The sequence below is a fragment of the Platichthys flesus genome, chromosome 18, assembly GCF_949316205.1.
Source record: "Platichthys flesus chromosome 18, fPlaFle2.1, whole genome shotgun sequence".
Classification (NCBI taxonomy): domain Eukaryota; kingdom Metazoa; phylum Chordata; class Actinopteri; order Pleuronectiformes; family Pleuronectidae; genus Platichthys; species Platichthys flesus.
This window is the reverse complement of record NC_084962.1, coordinates 4,455,721-4,481,839: the sequence shown is the minus strand read 5'-3', so window position 1 is coordinate 4,481,839 and position 26,119 is coordinate 4,455,721. Positions and strand designations below refer to the sequence as shown.

The following is a 26,119-nucleotide window of genomic DNA, read 5'->3' as shown; positions in this document are numbered from 1 at the left end:
CATTTGTCAAAATATTTAGAAATCACTGACTTATTACTGTTGGTATTGCAGCTTTTGTGGTGGTCATATTTGTTGTAGCAATAGGTGTGGAATCTGGAATGAACATTTAACAACACATAAATTATTCATTCTTAGAGTTTTTGGCGCCCCCTTCTCTATGTGGACAAAAATATTGTATTTAATTACTCTGACAGTAATTTAAGTAGTTTCATTAGAGAAATCAGTAAATGACAGCAGCACTCAGGTGGAATGTTTAGCACGGGACCAGTTGCACCCCGTACTGTCAGGTGCAGTCTGGATGAGGAACTGAATGCTCCTTGTCGTTCCTGCTGCTGCTTCCATCCTGTATCCTACAGGTTAGTAGTGGGTGAGAGTCACCTACGTTAGCTCCTAAAGCCTCGCTTGATCACCACGGGTGTCATTGGGACGTGTTGACTGGTAAAACTTAAGGCCTAATTATAGTCCTGCGACTGCAACCGCGGAAGGCCACGCAGCTGCATCGACGGATCCTTTTTGGTTTATGCTTCCTAAACGTGTTGCGCGTGTTGCAACGCAATTCACCGCCAGAACACTAGGCGGAGTAACTTTTTTTTTCGAAAACAAAACACACAAAGAAGAGACGTCTTCTTCTTCGTCGAATGTTTATTTACATCGCCACTCCGGCTCCTCATAGCCTATTTCTGGCGGACAAATCGGCCAGTCAGTGACGGGTTATACAAGTGGTCATACTTTCGGATCTCTTCTGCCAAGTGCTCTTCTATTTGGTCCATATTCGTTCTTCTAAATCTTCCGTGATTTCCGCGTATTGTGGGGCATGAAACCGGAAACTAGACTCCGGACGGGATGTAGTAACCTGACCAATCATAAGCCTTGCGGGCTGCGTGAGGCTCGCGTCGTTTTGTCGTATAGTTAGAAAAATTGGCGGACGCACGCAAGCCGCCAGAGGGCTCGAAAGGGGCGTGTTGCGTGTCTTGCGTGCATGCGTGCGTCCGTGCAACACGAGTATAATTTGGCCTTCAGAAACTCCGCTGGGCAGTGAGGAGAGACACTCGCGCACTAGGTGGGCGGGGCTACATTCGGCTGTATAGGTGTTTATTTTACCTGCACGTCGTCTTGCAGGCGGGTCGCGATAGTATATTGTTTTCTTTACAGTGTGTAGTTCAGCTCCGACACACACAGACTCTGTAATTCATGTATTGTTATTGTGCCTTATAAAGACCAGTTATAAGCTAATGTTCAATAGGTCTATATTGTAAATGTTTATATTTCTTTATGAGTGATGATGTATATTAAGATGTTTGGAGGAAAGAGACACCATAATAATCGAATGTATGTTATATGCACTTAAAAAAGGCAGTTACACTCAAAGAAATGCTTGTACTTGAAATTGTGTTTAATTTGAATAAGATGCAGTCTGGATGTGGAACTGAATGCTCCGTGTCGTTACTGCTGCTGCATTCATGCTGTATTCTACAGATATACTTTAATTAGATTGATTTAAAAAAAATGTATCTAACATTAGGGTAAAATGAGGCAAAAAATTGAGGTACGAACCTCCTTGGTGTTGTCAGAACATGCTAGCACATTGAGGCTTATGGTTAGAGTGTGTGTGTCCAAGCAACTTCGACGAAGAAAGAAATAATTTTGTAATAAGTTTTCGTGTGAGGGGGGGGGGGGGGCGCCAGGAGTGAAGCTTGCCTAGAGCGCCAAATGTGCTAGGGCCGGCCCTGTATGAAACAATGCTACAAGCTGTATAGGTAACATTTGTTTGATCATTCAAAATATCTATAAGATATAATGAATTTTCTGTAAAGTCAGAAACAGAAGTTATGAAATCAGTAACAAAATAGTGAGGTTTTAAAAGATTAAAAATGCTTGAAGGAATGTTCAGTTTGACATTCCTTCAAACATTTTTAAAGTAAAATAATTAATAATTTTTTTAATCCCCAGAGCATCATTGGTGAATAATTATTTACTACCCACTGGATACTCCTGCTTGTGCAGATACTAATTTTATTAACTATTTTACATTCTTAACACCCATGACTAATTATTTATTTCAAAAATGGATATGTTGGTGCCCATAGCCCTCATGTTGTCCTTCTGGGTATTGCTCTTAAATCAAACTGATAGATTTGCTAAAATCAGACAATAGTTTAGAGATCAATGGGCACTATTCTTTAAACATTTTTGAATATTCCCTCAAAAGTATAACAATTTGGACACAGTTTTTTTGCTCAAAGTTTTTTGCTTTTTGCGTTCTACATATTTGTTCCTGTTTGTAAAAATATGTTGTAAATTAACATTGTACAGATATCTACATTATTTAATAAAAACAGATTATTACAGAGTAATGTTAAAAGAGTCATCCAGACTTCCTGTTAATGGCTTGAAGCGATTAGAAGTTCCACATGTTGACTTTACCTGTCACTCAGAGATAAGTATTTTTGACCTGTTCATGTAAGTTCATGTTAGCTGAGGCCCAGAGTATAAGGTTTCAGCCAAGTTAGGTTATTGCCGTAGAGTAAATGCTAACTATAACTGAACACTCACCACAATGTACTAATAGAGACCTCAGTAACCATGATTGTTCATCAATTCATTCACCAAGCTTCACTATATTAGGAACACTGTACTATTACTGGGTTGAACCTTTGTTGTTGGAACGGGTTGTTGAATACTTACTTGTTATTACTGTTGTACCATGTGTTGTAGCCATTGTTGAATCTGGGGGGGAAATGGACAATTAACAATATTTCACTGTGGTTAAGACAAGTTGGTCAAGTTACGTTAAAACCATAAAGATTACTGTAGGATTTTAATCAGTGTTTTTCCTTATATCAGAAAAATAACACCACTTGTTTTTGGTGGCCGTAAATTCTATAAAATGAGGATAAATTACAGACAAATATTAAGGACATTTTGAAAAATTTGCTGTGAGGTTATTTGAAAGGACTGACTGGTTACAGGTGTTGTTGCAGCTGTTGTGGTGTTCATATGTGTTGTAAGTGTTGAATCTGCACAGATCATTTTACAAACATGTAAATGCTTAAAGGGGACATATTATGCCCTTTTCACCACAGTTGATATGGTTCCTTGGAGTCTTAATGAAATGTCTGTAACATTTTTTGGTCAAAATACCACAAGGATCATTTAAAACAGCACCCTTTTTACTCTGTCTAAAACAGCCTTCCTCAAATTGACCTGTTTTGAGTGCCCCCCCCCACTCACCGCCCGCTCCCCCTCTCACCAACAAACCCCCCCCCCACACACACACACACACATTCACACACACAGACACACACACACACACACTCATACATCTTAAATCTCTCTTTAGCATATTTAAGGTTGTTAAAATCATTTTAAGTCATTCTCCTACACATATATTTCTGTATGCGTTTGTTATGTTCTTCATTGAAGCTACAATTTTCAAACTACTACACCTCCTGATAAAGATTAGCCTGGATGCCAGACGAACTTAGCCCCGCCCACAACATTTGAGGTCGGGAAGCTCGGTCTGGAGTCGCTCCGTTGGGGAGAAATTATGCCCGGTTCGAAATCATCCGGACCAATCAGATTGTCAGGGCGGGCTTCATACGATGATGGACAGATGATCAACGGTAACGTTATCAACCACGTCATCAAAGTGCCCTTGGGTTGAATTCGTTTTCAACAAACATGCCTGCCGCTGGAGAGCTGAGATGTGTAGATGCTGCCATTGAGTTTGTTTTAGAAGACATCGACAGCGCATTCATTTTTAAAGAGGAACAGAGAATGTTGAGGCGACGCCAAAGCACCGCTCTAATCCCTATCGTTCCGGCGCTTGGCTGTTCACACCGGACACTGAAGTGACCCTGAACCGCCGGGCAGCTCTAATAATATCACCCGTTGATCCAGTAGATTAAAAGCACTTACTTGTTGCTCCAACATTAAGCAACAGCGTCCCAACATTTGTCTTTCTTGGTGTTGACTTTATACAACATGTTCCGAGGATCATACAATTCACTGTACTTCTCCACTTCAATTATTAATTTAATGTCATCCAAGTTGAAGAACTTCGCTGTTTGCTCAGTTAAATGTCGGGTGTCGGGGGTAAATTACATATTCTCCAATCAAGCCTATGTGGAGAATACGTAGCCCCCTCTCTCTCTCTTTTTATCTGTATCACTGCTTGTGTGTCTGTAGTGGATGGGCAGAGGGGGACATTTACTAATGTCATTGGTCAAATTAAAACTCCAGGACAACAGAAGGGGACTTCAAAGTATGGGATGCATATTTGATCATTTATATCATATAAGATATGTCATCAATATAGTTTAAAATCGTTTTTCAGTGTGTTTCCTGGTGTGATACACTCGCGTCAAGCGCAAAAAATGAGGCAGCCTTGGCGCAGCGCGGTGCTTCAGCCTCCAGTGTGACCAGCACAAAGATTTAACATGGGAGTGGATGGGAGCCAGCTGTTATTTAAGGCTTGGCGCTGCGCTGAAGCGTCGCTTCGGCATCACTTCAGCGTCCAGTGTGAACCCGGCGTTAGTAAATAACTCACAATGCATTGCTTAACATACGTCACATACTATGTTGCTCTGATTGGTTGTAGGTCTATCCAATTGAGCGAAGAGGATTTTTATATCCTGGTCAGTTGAAACACCCCCCATAATCACAGTCCAATGGAGCGGTCTCAGACTCACATTCTGACTAGAATTGTGAGTCTGACAACGTCAGGCTAGATAAAGATGTGCATTATTTAAGTACATGCATTAGATATGTGTTTATACACTATAATTGTGTTTTTATTCATACAGGGCATATATTCTGAGCGCACACACATCCAGTTTCACGTCTTAAATCTCCCCTTAGCATATTTAAGGTTGATATATGCATATTTAAGGCTGTTTGTTGTGTTTCTTCATTGAAGCTACAATTTTCAAACTACTACATCTTCTGATAAAGATGAACATTATTTAAATACATGCATTAGATATTTGTGTATACACATATATCTACACTTAAAATATGCGCTGCTGTACTCTCAAGCCCCGATGAGAGACCTGCTAGCCGCTGAGAGCTAGTTCGATTTGACGGTTCTCGACGTCTCAGTCTCAGGTTGTTGTCGCGCCCTCACTCCCGGAACCCCTCACACAGACCCGGGTCTGTCCGGGTTCCCCTCCGCGGGGTATGACGGTCCGTGTGCGGACATGAAGCCGAGCGAGCAGTGGAGGCTTAGCTCCGGGCTGCTTCGTTCAGCTGCTAACAACATTGCTGTGCTGCATTCAGGATAACTCGGATATCCCGACCTCATGACAAATAGCGAACATGCAATAGTTTTCATCATTATTTCTAACAAAGCTCCACAAACAGCTGTTTTAAGTTATACCGGCTGTTTCAACCGGACGACACACACAGAAGCAACAACTCGGGTTAGCCTCTGAGTGCATTGTTTGTGTATTAATAGGTGCTGCGTCTACCGGGCCGAAACGCACACACAAGCTACGACTCCAAGAGCATTATTCCTCCACTCCGGACCCGAAATGGGATCTCTCCCCCCACCTCTCAGTCCGATGCTTCCCGGCCGGGGTTCCACATGCAATGCTGCTGTAAGTACGTTCACAAGCAGCCATTCCAGAAAGTGCTGCAACTTTAAACACAAACTAACAGCAAACTAGCATTAGCCCACTGCTGCTAACCATAGCGGGACACACACAGGGGACACACAGGCTGGAGATTTGTCACAGATCGATAATGATCAATGATGAAAATGAGACATACCCTGCAGACGTGGGGAACCCTACGCCGGTGAGACGTGTCCGGCTGTCAGGTGTGTGCAGTCAGCGGGAGCACCGCCAGCCTCGCAGTGAGCTGCCTGGGTACAGCCGGGATCCAACCCGCAACCGAGCAGCCGGCTGCCGCTGCCGCCGAAGCCGGCCGGCAAGCCAGGCACTGATTGCTATGAGGCTAACGCCACCTAGCTTACATGTCACCGTCAATTACCGAAACAAAACAACAGCTTTTATAGTTGAAGACACTCACTGCGACACGAGACACGCAATGTTAATGCTCCCCTGTCCGTGGGGAGATCAGTCTGGCGGCTGCTGCTAACCGTAAACAAACACCGACAGGTCCACCAGAAGCGAGCTGCTGACATGGAGCCAGCATCCCGAGGACATCACCCAGCGAGCCCGAGCTGAGGAGGGGGCTTGGGCTCGTGATTTCCCCCGACCACAGGCTCTGCTTCCTAGGTAACACCCGCCGCCTCGAGCTGATGAACGTGCTATGGCTCGTAACGTAACCCGGTCTCCTCCTCCACCAGATCACCAGGGGGGGGGGGGGGGGCTATGCCATGTAGACGACTATGACGTCAATTCTGGTCATATTCCCATTCGACGCACTCTATCGTGTAGTTTCTTACATAGAGGAACCACAACAAATCGCGGGAGTTGTTTTTTTGTTTTAGTTTTTGGGACGGTTGATATGCCAGATACCCACATTAACGTGTAGAAGCACTACAAAAGTGGATTTTTCATAATATGTCCCCTTTAATCAAACATGGGAATAATTCATGGTCAGATTATCTGTTCAATTTATCAACCATTCAAATGCTAAATTCATCCTTCACACATGCATTAAAAGAGTGCTAGTATATGTTGAATTTTTTTCTTTCACAATATATTTACACACTGGGGCAAATTGGGGTTCATTTTCTTGCTCATCTTCCAATAATACAACAGAAACTTTTATTTAAGTCTAAATCACTTAAAGCAGTGATTCTCAAAGTGTGGGGGGGCGTGATGTCACAGACAGTGGCGAAATGCAAGTGGCTGGACTGACACAAACAAATCAAATATTATCATTTGAACGTGAGTTGCACGTACGCTTCTGAGTATAAAAGTAACTGCAGGCATGGTCAGCGCTCATCCTCACTGAGACAACACCCTGCAGAGTTTGTGAGATTGCTTTTGTTTCCTCTAAAATTCAGATATTAATTACTCTATAAAAACTATTTTTAAAGACTCACTCCTTCCTAAGTAATACCTTCCTGCACTTGCACCGGGCTATTCATAGCCTAATCTAAGTTGTAATTTGCTCCACAGTCTTTTTAGAAAGCTCGTAGCCCCAAGAGCTAGCCTTCTAGCTAGCTAACTTCTTCCAACTGCAGCTAGCCCTTTTCTCCTTAACACCTGTCTTTTCATCTTCAATCATCACCTCAGCTACGGTGCCCACTGGGGAACCCTCCGTTTGCGCGGGGTGCCCCTTCCAGCGGCTTCTAATAAAGTGAGTGTTGGCAAAACTGTTTTTCATTTTTATGTTGAGGCGGCGGTGTTGTCGGCAGCTGCTGAATGTAACTAATAAAGTAACTTGTTATCTAACTTAGTAACTTTTAAAATCAAGTAATCTTTAGGTTACTAAGTTACTTTTAAAACAAAGTAATCTGTAAAGTAACTAAGTTACTTTTTTAAAGTAACTGTGGCAACACTGGCTAGCACAGCCTTATTCATTATTCGTGTGCAAGTCGCTCACAGCCACACATACAAACACACTCACACGTTGCAATTAGAACTTTATTAACTTCACACTGTGTCAGCAAACAAAAACAACTATGGACAAGTTTCTGATTGATAAAAGTCAGGCAACCGATGCGCCAGTTGCGAATCCAAAGCTATTTTGCAGTCTGGTTTCGCCGTAGAATTGCAAAGCTTGGCAAACCCCATACAATTGCCAAAAAATTTATTTTATTGGGGTCGCAAGACAGAATAATAATAATAAATAATAAAATAGTAATAATAATTATCTGTATGGGCCTAACAATAACAATAGCCTAAACCTTGACATGTCAGGCTTATCAATAACAATATGCTATCTATCTATATATGGTGGTGTAGTTGAGGGCGGCGGGGGGGTGGGGGGCCCCAACTACCCCTAACCAGCTTGCAAAAGTTTGAGAACTCCTGTCTTACAGCATTTAACAGCATGTTTACCATGCAGTCTAAAATTGAAACGTAAGAACTAAATGGTTTTTCTTAATGAGTCATTTTCAAGACTTACTAATGAGTTTTATTAACTACTTTGGTTACTGTGGTTGCTGGGGTAGTTTTGTTGTGTTCAGCACTGTCATATTAGCAGTTGGTGTCTCTGAAAAGTACAAATCTGTGTTTTATTGACAGTAAAAGTACTTTGGCTTTCAGTGTAGGATTCTCTCCACGAGACACTGAGAAATTAATTGAACCAGTATACACAGCAACTTGGTGGATTGCTCTTTTGTTGGATGTCCTGTGCACAGTAACTTTATAAAGTGCTGCTCCTAGTTGTGTGTTAAGGGGCCACAGACAGCACCTTGCTGAGTACCTCGGGGAAGGTGGGGGCAGGTGGGGTCGCAAAGCTTATGCAACATCAAGTGGCAGTGATTATCGTGTTCACACAAACACACACACACACACACTTGATTATAATAAATACCTGTTATGGCTGTGGTGGTTGGTGTTAAGAATGCTGTAGTATTCCTAGCCGTTGCAACAGTTGTACTTGTTACTAAAAAAAGGAAGTGATGAAAAATGAAAGACATCACAACAAGAACGATATTAAAAAACTCTGTCACACAGACTGAATCGGAGTGAACATGACTGAGAGAGGAAGAAAACTCTGGCCTTTACGAATATGGTGTGGCATAAACACAAGTCTGAGATATGATAAAGTTATTGATGGACAAATCAAGACATCTTTATGAAAATAGAAATCATTAAATTCAGGTCTGTTGAAGGTATGTGAGGCATGAATAGTTTTAAAATAGACTTCCAGCTTCTTACCTGTCAGTGGCTGACAATGCTGTCCATCAGCAGGGATGGCATTGATACATCCACATGTGTCGGAGGTGATGTTGTCACAGGATCCATACATGAAACACTGGTCACTTGACCAACGATACTGATCCTCACATCTGCACTGGTAACCACTGCTGCTCGGAGAGCAAACTTGAGACAGAAATATATTGAAAATCATGTAAATAATGTGAATATTTCACACATTTGCAAGACGTAGACTTTATTTAAACACATTGACAATATTAAATGGTGCAGAGTTTGAAACTCCTTTCAAATTTACAAGATAGATAGAAAACAAATTACTTTGTTCTAAATCTTACAAATGAAAATAGATTAGGATTCATTCGTGTAATGCACCATTTATCCTATATATCTAACAGGATTTAGATAATTTAGTAAAAAAAACATGGGAAAAAAAGAGATGAGATTTTAGACCTATGCAAAGTTTGAAAACAAATTGGACACACACAAGGTCATCAGATAATGCTGAAAATTCCTGACATATACACGTCCCCCTGAGTTCACATGTACTGGTAGGACCCGTCTGTAAACACAGGTAAAGCTACAGCATGAATGAGATTAGGTTGTTTAAATCTAGAGAAAACATATGTTTGGAGCTGCCACTTACATAATACAGGATGAAAAACATTGAGTTTCATAACTAGAAGCTGGTGCATTTTGAAGTTAGTTCTCTTTATATTAAAGGTTCAGTGCGTAACATTTAGGTGAAAGGGATCTAATGGCAGAAATTAAATACAAATTAATCCTATTGATGTTTTCACTCATGTTTTCATCTATATTTGACCAGTTGATAATTTTTACCCTAGAATAAACCCTTTATACTTAATCACATTATAAATGTACATTGGGAGCTAATCCTCTCTACAGTTGCTGTGATGTTTGTTACAGTGGCCCAGGATGGACAAACTAAACTCCTTTTGAGTTTTTATGACAACTGAAGGCTACCACAGGTTGTCTCTCATGTATGGAAGGGGAGGGTGAAGTGAGGGGGTTTTCAGCTGCAATGTGCAACTTCACCACTACTGGTCAGTAAATTCTACACACCGAAACCAGAAGTGCCTTGTGCTAAAACTGATTGCAGTGAATGACAATGGCTGCTCTTGTCCTCACTACCTTATCATGGATCTTATTATATGACAAATCCGGAGATTAATGAAGGAAAAGTAGGAATTAAAACTATAAACTTATTTTATTTTGAGCTGAAGAGATATTTGTAGAACAAACATGAATTCAAGGTGTAGTAACTTCTCCACATTCACTGTAAAGTGGCAGAATGTGTTCATACTAAACCAGTTACAAACGTGTAATTGTCACCTGTAGAGATGTTCATGCCAGAGACTTGTGTGTTGTTGCTGATGCTGACTGGGTAGCTGATGTTTCTCAGTCGGTCTATCTCTGTAACGTCTGTGGTGTTGAGCTCAATTCTAATAATATATTCATACACAACTGGAGAAGCTGAAGAGACAGAAAAAAAAACGTGAATCACTTAAGATCTGTGCTGTGGTTTTCATATTATGTTTCTGATTTGTGTTGCTTCCTCAGTCCTACTTGTTGGTGATGAAGTGGTCGTCGCAACTGGACACAATGTAAAGTCTATGGAAGAAGAGAAAGAAAAGTAACAGCAGAATAAGTTCAAATGTAGCCATAAACATCTGTGTTCATTTAGTAATACTTGAGAAAAATTAAGACATTCAATATTATAATGTTAACCTTAAAAAGATGTGAAACAAATAATAATTACTCATAAAAAATGTTTTCGCCAAAATAAGAATATATTTGATAATTACTTGAATAAAACAATTGGATATAGCTGCTTACTGTATTGGTCAACAGGCTGACAATGCTGTCCATCAGCAGGGATGGCATTGATACATCCACATGTGTTGACGGTGATGTTGTCACACGATCCATACATGAAACACTGGTCACATGACCAACGATACTGATCCTCACATCTGCACTGGTAACCACTGCTGCTCGGAGAGCAAACTGGAGACAGAAATATATTGAAGATCATGTAAATAATGTGAATATTTTACACATTTCCATCACGTAGGATTTATATAAACAAATTGACAATATGAAATGGAGCCAAGTTTGAAACTCGTTTAAATTTGCAAGATTTAGAAAACAAATGACTTTGTTCTAAATCTTATAAATGAAAATAAAACAGGACTCATTTGTCTAATGCACCATTTATCCTACATATCTTACAGGATTTAGATCAGTCAGTAGTGTACACATGGAGAAAAAACTTTCATTTCTAAAATGCAAAGATCTTGAAAATCTGGAAATGAGATTTTAGAACTATGCAAAGTTTCAAAACAAATTGGACAAAGACAAGGTCATCAGATAATGCTGAACATTCCTGACAGATACATGTCCCCCTGAGTTCACATGTACTGGTAGGACCCATCTTTAAACACAGGTAAAGTTAAAGCATGAATGAGATTAGGTTGTTTAAATCTAAAGAAAACATATGTTTGGAGCTGCCACTTTCATTATGCATGATGGAAAACATAGACTTTCATGACTAGAAGCTGGTGCATTTTGAAGTTAGTTCTCTTTATATTAAAGGTTCAGTGCGTAGTATTTAGGTGAAAAGGATCTAATGGCAGAAATTAAATACAAATTAATCCTATTGATGTTTTCACTCATGTTTTCATCAAAATTTGACCAGTTGTTGTATTTTACCCTAGAATGAACTCTTCATACTTAAATACATTATATATTTACATTGGGAGCTGTTCCTCTCTACAGAGGCTGCCATGTTTTTAACAGTGGCCCAGGATTGACAAACTTAAATCCTTTTCAGTTTTTATGACAATTGAATGCTACCACAGGTTGTCCCTCATGTATGGAATGGGAGGGCGAGGTGAGGGGGTTTTCAGCTGCAATATGCAAATTCACCACTTGATGTCAGTAAATTATATACACTGATATCATGCCATGTGCTAAAACTGATTGCAGTGAATAACGATGGAGAGCTGCTCTTGTCCTCATTACCTTATCTATGATCTTATTAAATGACAAATATTGAAATTTCATAAAGAATAAAATAAGTTTTAAAACAATAAAGTTATTTTATTTTGAGCTGAAGAGATATTGGTAGAACAACTATGAATTCAAGGTGTAGTAACTTTTCCACATTTACTGTAAAGGGGAAGAATGTGTTCGCACAAAACCAATAACTAACGTGTAATTGTCACCTGTAGAGATGTTAATGCCGGAGACTTGTGTGTTGTTGCTGATGCTGACTGGGTAGCTGATGTTTCTAATTCGGTCTATCTCTTTAACGTCTGTGGTGTTCAGCTCAATTGTAATAATATATTCATAGACAACTGGAGAAGCTGCAGAGACAGAAAAAGAAATGTGAATCACTTGTGATCTGTGCCGTGGTTTTCATATTATGTTTCTGATTTGTGTTGCTTCCTCAGTCCTACTTGTTGGTGATGGAGTGGTCGTCGTAACTGGACAAAATGTGAAGTATATGGAAAAAGAGAAAGAAAAGTAACAGCAGAATAAGTTCAATTGTAGCCATAAGCATCTGTGTTCATTAAATAATACTTGAGAAAAATTAAGACATTCAATATTATAATGTTAACATTAAAAAGACGTGAAAGAAATAATAATTACTCGTAAAAAAGGTTCTAGCCAAAATAAGAATATATTTGATCATTGGTCTTATAAAAGCATGTGATAGAGCTGCTTACTGTATTGGTCAACAGGCTGACAATGCTGTCCATCAGCAGGGATGGCATTGATACATCCACATGTGTTGGAGGTGATGTTGTCAAAGGATCCATACATGAAACACTGGTCACATGACCAACGATACTGATCCTCACATCTGCACAGGTAACCACTGCTGCTCGGAGAGCAAACTGGAGACAGAAATATATTGAAGATCATCTAAATAATGTGAATATTTCACTCATTTCCAAGACGTAGACTTTATTTAAACAAAGTGACAATATGTAATGGTGCCAAATTTGAAACTAATTGTAATTTACAAGATTTAGAAAAAACAAATGCTTTTGTTCTAAATCTTACAAATGAAAAATAAAACAGGACTCATTTGTCTAATGCACCATTTATTCTATATATCTAATATGATTTAGATCAGTTAGTAGTGTACACATGGAGAAAAAAACGTTCATTTCGAAATGACAATATCTTAAATATCTGGACTGAGGTTTTAGAACTATGAAGAGTTTCAAAACAAATTGGACACAAACAAGGTCATCAGATAATGCTGAACATTCCTGAAAGATACACGTCCCCCTGAGTTCACATGTACTGGTAGGACCCGTCTGTAAACACAAGTAAAGCTACAGCATGAATGAGAGTAGGTTGTTTAAATCTAAAGAAGACATATGTTTGGAGCTGCCACTTACATTATGAATGATGGAAAACATAGACTTTCATGACTAGAAGCTGGTGCATTTTGAAGTTAGTTCTCTTTATATTAAAGGTTCAGTGCGTAGTATTTAGGTGAAAAGGATCTAATGGCAGAAATTAAATACAAATTAATCCTATTGATGTTTTCACTCATGTTTTCATCTAAATTTGAGCAATTGTTGTACTATGCCCTAAAATGAACCTTTTATACTTAAATACATTACATATTTACATTGGGAGCTGTTCCTCTCTGCAGAGGCTGCCATGTGTTTTACAGTGGCCCAGGATAGACAAACTAAACTCCTTTTGAGCTTTTATGAAAACTGAAGGCTACCACATATTGTCCCTCATGTATGGAAGGGGAGGGTGAGGTGAGGGGGTTTTCAGCTGCAATATGCAACTTCACCACTTGATGTCAGTAAATTATATACACTGATACCGGAATTGCCATGTGCTAAAACTGATTGCCGTGAATGACGATGAATGGCTGCTCTTGTCCTCACTACCTTATCTCGGATCTTATTACATGACAAATACTGAAATTTAATAAAGAATAAATAAGTTTAAAACAATAAAGTTATTTTATTTTGAGCTGAAGAGACATTGGTAGAACAACTATGAATTCAAGGTGTAGTAACTTTTCACCATTCACTGTAAAGTGGCAGAATGTGTTCACACAAAACCAGTAACTAACGTGTAATTGTCACCTGTAGAGATGTTCATGCCAGAGACTTGTGTGTTGTTGCTGATGCTGACTGGGTAGCTGATGTTTCTCAGTCGGTCTATCACTGTAATGTCTGTGGTGTTCAGCTCAATTTTAATAATATATTCATAGACAACTGGAGAAGCTGAAGAGACAGAAAAAAAAACGTGAATCACTTAAGATCTGTGCTGTGGTTTTCATATTATGTTTCTGATTTGTGTTGCTTCCTCAGTCCTACTTGTTGGTGATGAAGTGGTCGTCGCAACTGGACACAATGTAAAGTCTATGGAAGAAGAGAAAGAAAAGTAACAGCAGAATAAGTTCAAATGTAGCCATAAACATCTGTGTTCATTTAGTAATACTTGAGAAAAATTAAGACATTCAATATTATAATGTTAACCTTAAAAAGATGTGAAACAAATAATAATTACTCATAAAAAATGTTTTCGCCAAAATAAGAATATATTTGATAATTACTTGAATAAAACAATTGGATATAGCTGCTTACTGTATTGGTCAACAGGCTGACAATGCTGTCCATCAGCAGGGATGGCATTGATACATCCACATGTGTTGGAGGTGATGTTGTCACAGGATCCATACATGAAACACTGGTCACATGACCAACGATACTGATCCTCACATCTGCACTGGTAACCACTGCTGCTCGGAGAGCAAACTGGATACAGAAATATATTGAAGATCATGTAGATAATGTGAATATTTTACACATTTCCATCACATAGGATTTATATAAACAAATTGACAATATGAAATGGAGCCAAGTTTGAAACTCGTTTAAATTTGCAAGATTTAGAAAACAAATGACTTTGTTCTAAATTGTACAATGAAAACAAAACAGGACTCATTTGTCTAATGCACCATTTATCCTACATATCTTACAGGATTTAGATCAGTTAGTAGTGTACACATGGAGAAAAAACTTTCATTTCTAAATTGCAAAGATCTTAAAAATCTGGAAATGAGATTTTAGAACTATGCAAAGTTTCAAAACAAATTGGACAAAGACAAGGTCATCAGATAATGCTGAACATTCCTGACAGATACACGTCCCCCTGAGTTCACATGTACTGGTAGGACCCATCTTTAAACACAGGTAAAGTTAAAGCATGAATGAGATTAGGTTGTTTAAATCTAAAGAAAACATATGTTTGGAGCTGCCACTTTCATTATGCATGATGGAAAACATAGACTTTCATGACTAGAAGCTGGTGCATTTTGAAGTTAGTTCTCTTTATATTAAAGGTTCAGTGCGTAGTATTTAGGTGAAAAGGATCTAATGGCAGAAATTAAATACAAATTAATCCTATTGATGTTTTCACTCATGTTTTCATAAAAATTTGACCAGTTGTTGTATTTTACCCTAGAATGAACTCTTTATACCTAAATACATTATATATTTACATTGGGAGCTGTTCCTCTCTACAGAGGCTGCCATGTTTTTAACAGTGGCCCAGGATGGACAAACTTAAATCCTTTTCAGTTTTTATGACAATTGAATGCTACCACAGGTTGTCCCTCATGTATGGAATGGGAGGGCGAGGTGAGGGGGTTTTCAGCTGCAATATTCAAATTCACCACTTGATGTAAGTAAATTATATACACTGATATCATGCCATGTGCTTAAACTGATTGCAGGGAATAACGATGGAGAGCTGCTCTTGTCCTTATTACCTTATCTATGATCTTATTACATGACAAATATTGAAATTTCATAAAGAATAAAATAAGTTTTAAAACAATAAAGTTATTTTATTTTGAGCTGAAGAGATATTGGTAGAACAAATATGAATTCAAGGTGTAGTAACTTTTACACATTCACTATAAAGGGAAAAAATGTGTTCACACAAAACCAGTAACTAACGTGTAATTGTCACCTGTAGAGATGTTCATGCCAGAGACTTGTGTGTTGTTGCTGATGCTGACTGGGTAGCTGATGTTTCTCAGTCGGTCTATCTCCGTAACATCTGTGGTGTTCAGCTCAATTGTAATAATATATTCATAGACAACTGGAGGAACTGCAGAGACAGAAAAAAGAAACGTGAATCACTTAAGATCTGTGCTGTGGTTTTCATATTATGTTTCTGATTTGTGTTGCTTCCTCAGTCTTACTTGTTGGTGATGGAGTGGTCGTCGTAACTGGACAAAATGTAAAGTCTATGGAAGAAGAGAAAGAAAAGTAACAACAGAATGAGGTCAAGTGTAGCAATAAGAATCTGTGTTCATCTAGTAATACATTAAAAAAATTAAGACATTCAAGATTATTATGTAAGAATTTAAAAGACTTGAAACAAATAATAATTACACATAAAAAAAATGTTATCGCCAAATAAGAATATATTTGATAATTACTTGAATAAAACAATTGGATAGAGCTGCTTACTGTATTGGTCAACAGGCTGACAATGCTTTCCATCAGCAGGGATGGCATTAATACATCCACATGTGTCGGAGGAGATGTTGTCACAGGATCCATACATGAAACACTGGTCACATGACCAACGATACAGATCCTCACATCTGCACTGGTAACCACTGCTGCTCGGAGAGCAAACTGCACAAACAAACATAGATCTGACTTCTTAGAGAACAAAGTTTGGGGATGAGGGGCTTAGCATTTTGTGACCATGTGTTAACTGTCGGGTAAAATCTTTACATTTTACAATCTTGATGTTATGATTTAGTGCTTAAAATCTGCACACACACTTGTGTGCAGATGTTTTTCCTACCTGTCGAAATGTTGACATCCGAGATTTGCATTTGGTTGATGCTGATTGGGTAACTGATGTTGCTCAGAATGGTCCTCAGTGGATTTATTAGTCCAACATCTGCGATGTTCAACTCAACAGAAATGAGGTATGTATAAACAACTGGAGGAGCTACAGAAGATAACAGAGCAACATGGGAAACTTAAGTTAGCTTCTTCATGTTAAAAGAAAAAACATGTAAGCTCTAATAAAATGGGTCATAAGTAAACATGATTCTTGATCAATTGATCTGATTTCATCGAGTAGCATCTACTCTGCCAAGAAACAAAAACGAAAATATGGCAAAAGTTTTTGATATAGAATAAAAATATCAAGATGATGTTAAAATGTAAAAGTGCACATCAAATAAGCACAAAATAAGCATTTAAAGTTCACCTGTCTTTGCCTGGCAGTAGTGCCCATTGGATGGAATACTGTTGATACAGCTGCACGTGTCATTAGTCATCTCATCACAGGCTCCGTATGAAACACAGTCCGTAGAAGGCCAGACATACTGGTCCTCACATCTGCACTGGAAGCTGCTTCCATTTAGGTAACAAACTAAACACACAAAAGCAAAATACAAAAAATATTGAAGTCAGACAGCTTTGATACCTACTATGTAGACCAGGTTGAGTATTATGATTAAAATGAGTCAGTACTCGTCCTGTTTGGGGTCATTACGGTCACTGAGCAGGCCTGAAACTCAAGGATGTTTTTCATTGTTGAACTAGTGCTTGTGTGTTGACCTTCTCTCACCTTTGAAACCCGACAGGGCTTTTCTATTGACACACAGTGGCGATAAGGACATATTTTGTATTTTGGTGGCACAGACACTTCCAGTTTGGAGTTTTTCACTGAAAAATTCACTGAGGTTCAAGTATTGACATTGAGGCTTTAAAGCTTATTGAATAAGGTTTGTAGCTGTTACAGAGCAACGATCTGGCTGCAAAGTCTGGACCATTTTAGAAATGGTTTGTGCAGGACCACAGAGCCAGAACAAATAAAGGTGTGAATGTCTATGTGGTTACAGATTGCACTGTTATTTTGGTGTTTACTTATGATTGGAACACCCAAGACAGAAGTTATACCAGGTCTGAACAGAGAGTGCTACTTCATTCTTGTACTTTTCCATTTTTCAAAGTAAAATACTGCACTTTTTACTTCACTGCCCATTTGGCAGATATAGTAACATTTTCTTAGACTAAACCGGTATTTCAAGACCATTTAGCTTCTGTCAGACTCAGATCTAAGACTTGTTGACTTAAAAAGTTCCCTCAAAGATAATTTACCCTCTTAACTTCTTGGATGGTTTGGATGGAGGTTAAATAATTCAATACTTTACAAAACACAAAGATAAGTAAAAGGTTCAGAGAAATAAAATCGGATTTATGATTCAGAACTTAGTTTTATAATCTTTTGTCTAAAGTTGATCTTCTCACAGCCCTCAGATCCATCTGTGGATCTTCTTGAGGAGTCTGAGCTTTAGAGGAGACAAAGCTATCTGACTGTATGTAAAGGTGGTAGACTGTCGCTACATCTTAATCTGCAACCAAAGTAAAGTGCCACCTACACATTGTTGTAGAAGTATTATTTTAGAATTTTTTCATATGATTCTGTGCTGAGTTGGAAGGAGATTTAGTGATTTAAGACTCAAATTTAACCACACACTGAACCTGATGGGCAAAGACAATTTGAAAAACAGCATTAAAACAGTTTGAAGGCATCTGTAAGGTCAAACTGAAACACTGAAACTCAATTGCTATTCAGGGCTTTGGGTAGTTTGTAATCAGCTCTTTGCTGCAGTTATCTCTGAAATCATTCCATTGATTCAAACGTAATATTTGTCATGCAACTTAATTTGTGTATTTTTATTTAAGTAAATGTAGATTAGATATGGTGTTCAGAGATTAGGCCCTAATTGATCTCTTGACAGTTCCTTTTTTGTTAAAGTAAAGGTTAAAGTAAAGCATACCCGTGAGAGGCAGGGAAATTCCCAGCTTGTAAGGAAGAGTCTTTAATATTCAGCATAACATGTTGCCATGGATGAATCCACATCCTGTCTCATTCCACTCAACATACAAATTGAAAACACAGATTAAATTTCACCAACAAAAGTTTCCCTGCAGATGACGGACGCACATTGTTCACACATTTTTCTCTTTCTCAGTTGTTTTATATTTTGTATTAATGTTAAACACCGTCTTAGTTTGCATTTTTGAAAGTTGAGAAATACGTATAAAGATACGTAACGTTCCCATAACAACACACATCTGACTAAAAAAGGAATTTAAATTTATGGAATCCTTGCAGTCTGCGCCTTAATTTGATGAAACAGGCTACCATGGAGTTCAGACCGGCGGGAGCTCCGTTCTTACCTGTGTTGATGTCGATGTTTGTGACATTCACAATGGGACCCAGGTCGAGCGAGAAGCTATTGTTGTTCAATAGGCTCCTGAGGTAGTCCACTGTCACAACATCTGTCACGTTCAGCTCCACCTCAACGTCGTACTCGACCTGAGTTAGCAGCGCTGTGGAAGAAATACATCATAGAAGGCTTCCTTTGTAAAAACATTATTGTGATTATTATCTTAAAGTGGAGCTACCAGCTTTTTGGTCAAATCAGTCACATTGCATTTCACACATTTTGTGCCTGGGTGTTTGCTTGGAGGCGGTACCATACACAGCCAGAGTTGTATATTGCAGTATTACCTAACTAGAACCTCAAAAGGAAATATGAATGGGACAATTGTTAAATCTATAGTCATATTCATATATGCAGTGTGGCAGCCTAAATTATTTCCAAAGGTCCCAGAAATTCCACTGGTCAAATATATTTATATGCCATGTAACACAGGTAACTCATACACTTTTGTGTGTTGTGTTTGCTGTTGTGCTGTGTGTCTGTGTTCTGCTCTACAAAGTCCCGGAATCTGGAATAACTGTATATCTATGTAATAAGTACTATCATATCAAAATGATGCTGTCTTCATTGTGACTGAATTTAACAAAGAAATCAGGATTTGAATACCTGATATCGGCTGACAGGACTGGTTGCCGGGCGGAATAGCATTGATGCATTTACAAATGCTTCTCCATGTGCGTTCACAGGCACCGTATGTGACACAGGTGCTGTAGGGCCACGCAAACTGTTCCTCACATCTGCACTGGAAACCAGAGTCAGTTGACGAACACACTGTCAGAAGAGAAGATTTTCAAATCACATAAAGTTAACCTTGACTTTATGTTTGTTATGGAGTTGTTTCCACTCACCAGTTGTGATACTGATGTCCGAGATCTCCGTTTGGTTATCGATTCGTATGGGAAGATCAGTAGCATTCAAGGACGAGCGAATCAGCTCAAAGGTTTGTGCATCAGAGATATTCACTACGACATCAATGCTGTATTTCCACTGCCCTGTTAGAACTGCAAGGATTGAAGTTTGAAAAGAAAGAGGACAGATTTGAATGAGAAGAAGATCAATATAAAGACTCAACTCAGACCCACACTTTGTTCAACAGAAAAATTATAAGGAGATCCCGAAGAGGAGTCGCAAAGAACGACCGAGAAACGGACGGAGGAGCAGACCGAGAAGACGACGACGGTGATCACGAAGATGACGACGGCGACGAAGACTACGGCCCAGTGGGTGATGCTGCTGCAGATTCGTCATCCTTGGAGGAAGAAGAATGAGCAAGCGAGACGAGAAGCGTAAGATGAGACACGGGCAAATTTGGGGTCGCGCGAGAGGTCTGGGATGTGTGGTTGGCGCGGCTCTACAACCCTGGGCCCGAAGTGACCGTGGACTAGCAACTGGTTCCGTTCAGACGTTATTCTTTCTTTTTTTTCTATTTTATTATTATGTTATGTTATTGTCATTTAGCTATAGATCTGATCATTCTGGGCCGGGTAGTGGGTCTGGAGCCGGTCCTGAGTCAGTGAGCTCCAGGACCCACGGACCACCTCCACTGCCCATGGGGCCATGGTTCTCTGTATTGGATTTTATTCATTCTTGACCCCTAGCAGGAGCTCCTGTATCCCTATGTGGGATTTTATTCATTATTGACACCCAGCAGGAGCTCCTGTATCCCCATCGGGATTTTAGGATCTGTCCGGGGGCCCCTCTCACCAACAACAGCGGCCGAGTCACAGTGCGTAAAGCTCGGATAAATATCCAGCTTCAGCTTCTCTCATGAGCTCCAAAGACTAGCCTGGCCTCTCTCAACACCCACAATGGCCGATTCAGAGTGCGTACTGCCCTGTAGGTACACATGCCCTGTGCCTCCATTCATTTTGCCTATTTCATGAAATTGCACTTAGTGTCGCCAGTAACCAGGTTTCTGAATGTCTTCTCTCGAAGTTGGAACAACAGTTTGCAGCCAACGACTCCTTGTCTGTCTGGAAAGGCCTTCGTGTGATCACCGGTTGTAAAATCAAATCCCCCCACTCTGTGGAAGACCTGAGACTTGCAAACGAACTGAATGACTTCTACTGTAGATTCGATAGACAATCTCAACCCCCCCCCCCTGCATTTATCACACCTCTTCTCCCCAGCCTGGACAAAGACAATAGCCCCCCCCCCCCCCCCCCCCCCCCCACAAAATGGCCCCAGAATGCCCCATCCCCTCCATCCCCCCCATCACACATCCATCCCCCCCATCACACCCCATCACACCTCTCTCAATTCAGGAGAGAGATGTAAATAAGCTCCTGAAGAGACTGAACCCCCGTAAGGCAGCTGGACCAGACGCTGTCTCCCTCTCAACACTAAGGCACTGTGCGGATCAGCTGTCTCCAGTGTTCACAGACATCTTCAACACCTCCCTGGCTGAATGTGTTGTACCCGCCTGCCTTAAAACATCCACCATCATCCCCGTTCCCAAGAAGCAGAGGATCACAGGCCTTAATGACTACAGACCAGTCGCCCTGACCTCCGTAGTGATGAAGACCTTTGAGCGCCTCGTGCTGAGCCACCTCAAGACCATAACAAACCACCTCCTCGACCCGCTACAGTTTGCCTACAGAGCCAACAGGTTCGTAGACGACGCAGTCAACATGGGACTCCACTTCATCCTCCAGCACCTCGACTCCCCTGGCACCTACGCCAGGATCCTGTTTGTGGACTTCAGCTCTGCATTCAACACCATCTCCCCAGCTCTTCTCCAGGACAAGCTGACACAGCTGAGCGTGCCTGAGCCCACCTGCAGGTGGATCACTAACTTCCTGACGGACAGGAAGCGGTGCATTAGGCTGGAGAAGCTTGTCTCTGACACCCGGACCATCAGCACTGGAGCCCCACAGGGTTGTGTGCTCTCTCCTCTCCTCTTCTCCTCCAGCCATCCCTCTGTAAAACTTCTGAAGTTTGCTGACGACACCACCCTTATTGGATTAATTTCCAATGGGGACGAGGCCGCCTACAGAGAGGAAGTAAACAGCCTGGCTTCCTGGTGCAACCAGAACCACCTGGAGCTGAACACTTTAAAAACTGTAGAGATGGTAGCAGATTTCAGGAGGAGCCCAGCTCAAACCGTCCCTCTCACCATGTGCAACTCCCCTGTTAAAACAGTTGTGTCTTTCAGATTCCTGGGGACGATCATTTCACAGGACCTGAGATGGGCGGAGAACATCACCTCCATCATCAAGAAGGCCCAGCAGAGGATGTTCTTCCTGCGGCAACTGAGGAAATTCAGCATGCCGCGGAAAGTGATGGTTGAGTTCTACACAGCCATCATTGAGTCCATCCTCACCTCATCCATCACCGTCTGGTTTGCTGCCTCCACTGCCAAGGACAAGGGCAGACTGCACCGGATCATCCGGTCAGCTGAGAAGGTCATCGGCTGTGACCTGCCGGCTCTCATATATCTGTTCCACTCCAGGACCAGTAAGAGAGCAGGCAAGATCATCGCTGATCCTTCCCATCCCGCTCACCACCTGTGAGCGGACTCCCGTCCGGAAAAAGGTTCCGGGCCATCAGGATTAAAACCTCGCTTCACCTGAACAGTTTTTTCCCCATGGCAGTGGGGCCCCCTGCATCACACTGACTCCGCATCACATTGACTCTGCTGACCCCCGCCACCCCCCACCCCCCATCCACCCTTGCACATAATTTATAACTCTATATTACTGGCACTATTATCAATCTCTGCAGCTTAAAACCTTTAACCTTTAACTGTATATATATATATATATATATATATTTTTTTTTATATTGTTATATTGTTCGCTATTGTTGTTTTTAATTTGTTGTTTGTAAAGTGCACCAACCACACCAAGGCAATTTCCTGTATGTGCAAATATACATGGCAATAAAAGAATTCTGATTTTGATTCTGATTCTGAGGGGGAAACCTGTACATCGCAATGATCAGCATCACTATTTTCTCGATCCTCTCGTTCGACATGTTTTTTTCTAAATCAACACTCATATCTTAGGCTGATATAAAAGTGGGCTAAATGTTCTCATCTAAATCTGAGGAAACATAAAATCTATTCATTGGACTCACCAGTTCTTCTCTGTCTAGTGTGAGGTAGGAGTTGCTCTTCTTTGTTAAGTTCCTTAAGTAGAAAAAAAAAAGAATTACAGCTTTGTGTTCATCCAAGCACAAGTCCCATATTTTCTTTTGAGTTGCTAAACACACCCGACCTACCGGCGTAACCAGACATGGAAATTCAATGAAGTCCCATGTTTCAAAAACAGCAAGTATCACAAGAAGGGCACAGATGGTCAATCCTTTCTTAGATATTGCCATTCCTTTAAGAAAGGCAGAGACAAATCAAGAAGTTACACAGGGTTTCCATCCACATTACTTGCTACATTGTTTTACAGCCTGTTATTACAGAGAGTAGACAGGGAACATTCACATGGTCACAACTGCCCTATTAATGAACCAATGAACAAAGAAAGGGTAGGTCTAATATAAATGACTTGAGACACTTTAACTGAATAATGGTCTTATTGGTCTTGTATTCACTGAAATTAATTTGTTGTGTCAATTAAATGACTTTGACTGGCAATTATTTGTTGTTGCATCTGTAAAATCACATTCAATTCCCCTTCTGTCATCAAGTCTAACATACAGAGTGCTGAACCACACTTACTGCTGATGGGAGACAGCTGATGCTTCTGTAACCGGTCTATCCTTTTATGTCAGATACCTGCGTTTGGTGTCAGTTTGTGAAGTAGAAGACCAGGACTTTATTTTTGGCACAGGACTTTTATGCCTGCTGAATGTTGCTCTGTTAAGTGTTTTAGCAGAAGAAAAGAAACAGTGTTGGTCATTCGTCTTCAGTACATGCCGCTCTCGGCCAGCTCCAATGCATTCTGGCAAGAGCCGGGAAAATAAACACAATCTCGTCCCGCGACCAATAGAGGGCGCCAAACCCATTTAAAACACTCAATACAATAAACAGCAGTGATTAACAAAAACTGAGGGATATTTGGTGGAATGCAATATTAGTTTTAATACCTGCAACACTTCCTCATAACAATGGGACCAGTAAGAGACGGACAGCTGACACAAGCTAGACCCCAAACCTCTGTGCAATGTGATCCATAGGTCTATGAATTATTCCCTTTGAAATCAAGGGACTTTTTGAAAAACATCTCTTGATGTTAAAGAAAGCAAAATTAGAAAAAACTCTGTATCTAACCCCTGATTCCGTTCCACAGCAAAATATCATAGGCTCTTTTTTACCTGTATTACATCCTCCAACCACCGAGTTTTAAGGTTATTCATTCAGTAGTTTTTGCATAAACTTTTTAACTTAGCACTAATAAGCACATGTCACAGTGTAACTTTAGAATCATTAAACACAATAGCTCCCATAGTGCTGGCAGTGTGCATTATCAGTATCAGTGCAATGGCTCATCAGCCTAAGATTGATCATGTAAAAGACACATATGTTCACAAACGGACAAATGCACCAAGATACTTAGCACAGGTCTTCTAAAGAGAATACATCTACTTGTGTCGTGTGTGCTTCTAGCGGCACAAACCCTTTCTATATTTTGTGTTAAAATACAACCCACAATGAAGTACTTCAGCGAGGTACAAAGACATAAAGTGTGGCTCCGCTGACCACAGACACCGGTGACATATCATTATAAGTTCTTAGTGTGAGGGAACACCAGTCGGTTCACAGGTGCACAACTTAACAAAGAAACGACTGTCACACGAGCACAATAAATCTTTTTCTAAAAGCCGGATTTGTCTGGAGAACAAGAGAATCTGTCTGTTGAGGTCCAGACATAACGTCTTCAAGACGTCCTGGACGTCACTCACTCAACCTTAACACCTCCACCCTTACTTTCATCATTTTACAAAGGGACGTGGTTTATTGTTTTTATAGAAACAGAGGAAGTAAGGACTTTATCTTGTCACGGACATTGTGTAAATGTGTTATTTAATGTCTCCTTTCACACAGTGTATGATAAATTAAAAACTAAAATGATTTGATTAGCATTAGCCAATATAGACACAATGACCTTCAGATTGATTTAGCTATTTGTGAGAGGTTTCTAGTGATGCTACCTCATCTGGCACTTTCCTGGTGGGCCAACGCGCCTTTTGGCAAGGCAGGAGGTCTGTCCACGATTAAAACTCAATAATTATCAACCCATTTTCAGGCGATTTGGTTTGTAACAAATATCAGAAGTGTATATATGTCACCATGCTTGGACGTATTAAATAATAAACCTTTCATACAAAAATAGGTGATCATTTGAAGTTGATAATGTCGTAACTTTTCTATAATGTTGGATTCACTTCCCCAAAATAAGTGGGTTTTAACTACTTGAAAAATGGCAGCCATGGTGATTTTTAAAGATTTAGTTCATACCGTAATATATATTATTAGCTATATGGGTGTTGTTTCCCTACTTATGGGCAGGCTACTGGACTTATAAGCAACACTTCATTATTATTACTGTTATTCTGCCGGGGCCGATATGTTGTCCCAGTCCACCCCTACAGCAGTGCATGTACAGTATAATGACAAGGAAAATATAGAGTTCACTGGCTGCTATAGTTTTATGGTACATGTTAGATTTGACTAGTCATCTTAAAGAACTGAAGATCTGAATTTGTTCACCGATGAGCTATAACTACACAAGCTGCGTCTGTTATCCCCCTGTTAATCACTCTCTTACTAACAGACTGTCAGTTTGTCTGTATAATTGTTGTACAACAGTCTCTTTGGTAGCTTTTGAGCCCACTCTCTTTAGTTAAAACAATTCAGAAAAAAACGATAAACATCTCTAATGCAGTCCATTTCTTATAAACACTAAACAACAGGGAGACAATGTAATTGTTACGAATTTTCAAGAAGGAGCGTTTATATTAATTGACATTATGTTTCATCAAATTTACATAAATGTATGTACATAAATACAATTTCTAATGTTAACATTAT

At 40.0% G+C, this 26,119-nt stretch overlaps 1 protein-coding gene across 1 annotated transcript in view; it reads right to left on the bottom strand.

Moving 5' to 3' along the window:
* LOC133973892 (uncharacterized) overlaps positions 1-26,119 on the bottom strand; it is a 42,710-nt gene that overhangs the window by 10,744 nt on the left and 5,847 nt on the right. Inside the window, exons 3-14 of the mRNA XM_062411972.1 lie at positions 23,212-23,263; positions 19,983-20,135; positions 19,741-19,905; positions 19,088-19,240; positions 17,106-17,270; positions 15,840-15,980; positions 14,450-14,620; positions 12,551-12,721; positions 12,047-12,187; positions 10,656-10,826; positions 10,152-10,283; positions 8,802-8,966 (exon numbers count right to left, since the gene is read on the bottom strand). Of these exons, the coding sequence (XP_062267956.1) occupies positions 8,802-8,966; positions 10,152-10,283; positions 10,656-10,826; positions 12,047-12,187; positions 12,551-12,721; positions 14,450-14,620; positions 15,840-15,980; positions 17,106-17,270; positions 19,088-19,240; positions 19,741-19,905; positions 19,983-20,135; positions 23,212-23,263 (1,780 nt within the window). The remainder of the gene's footprint in view (positions 1-8,801; positions 8,967-10,151; positions 10,284-10,655; positions 10,827-12,046; positions 12,188-12,550; positions 12,722-14,449; positions 14,621-15,839; positions 15,981-17,105; positions 17,271-19,087; positions 19,241-19,740; positions 19,906-19,982; positions 20,136-23,211; positions 23,264-26,119) is intronic.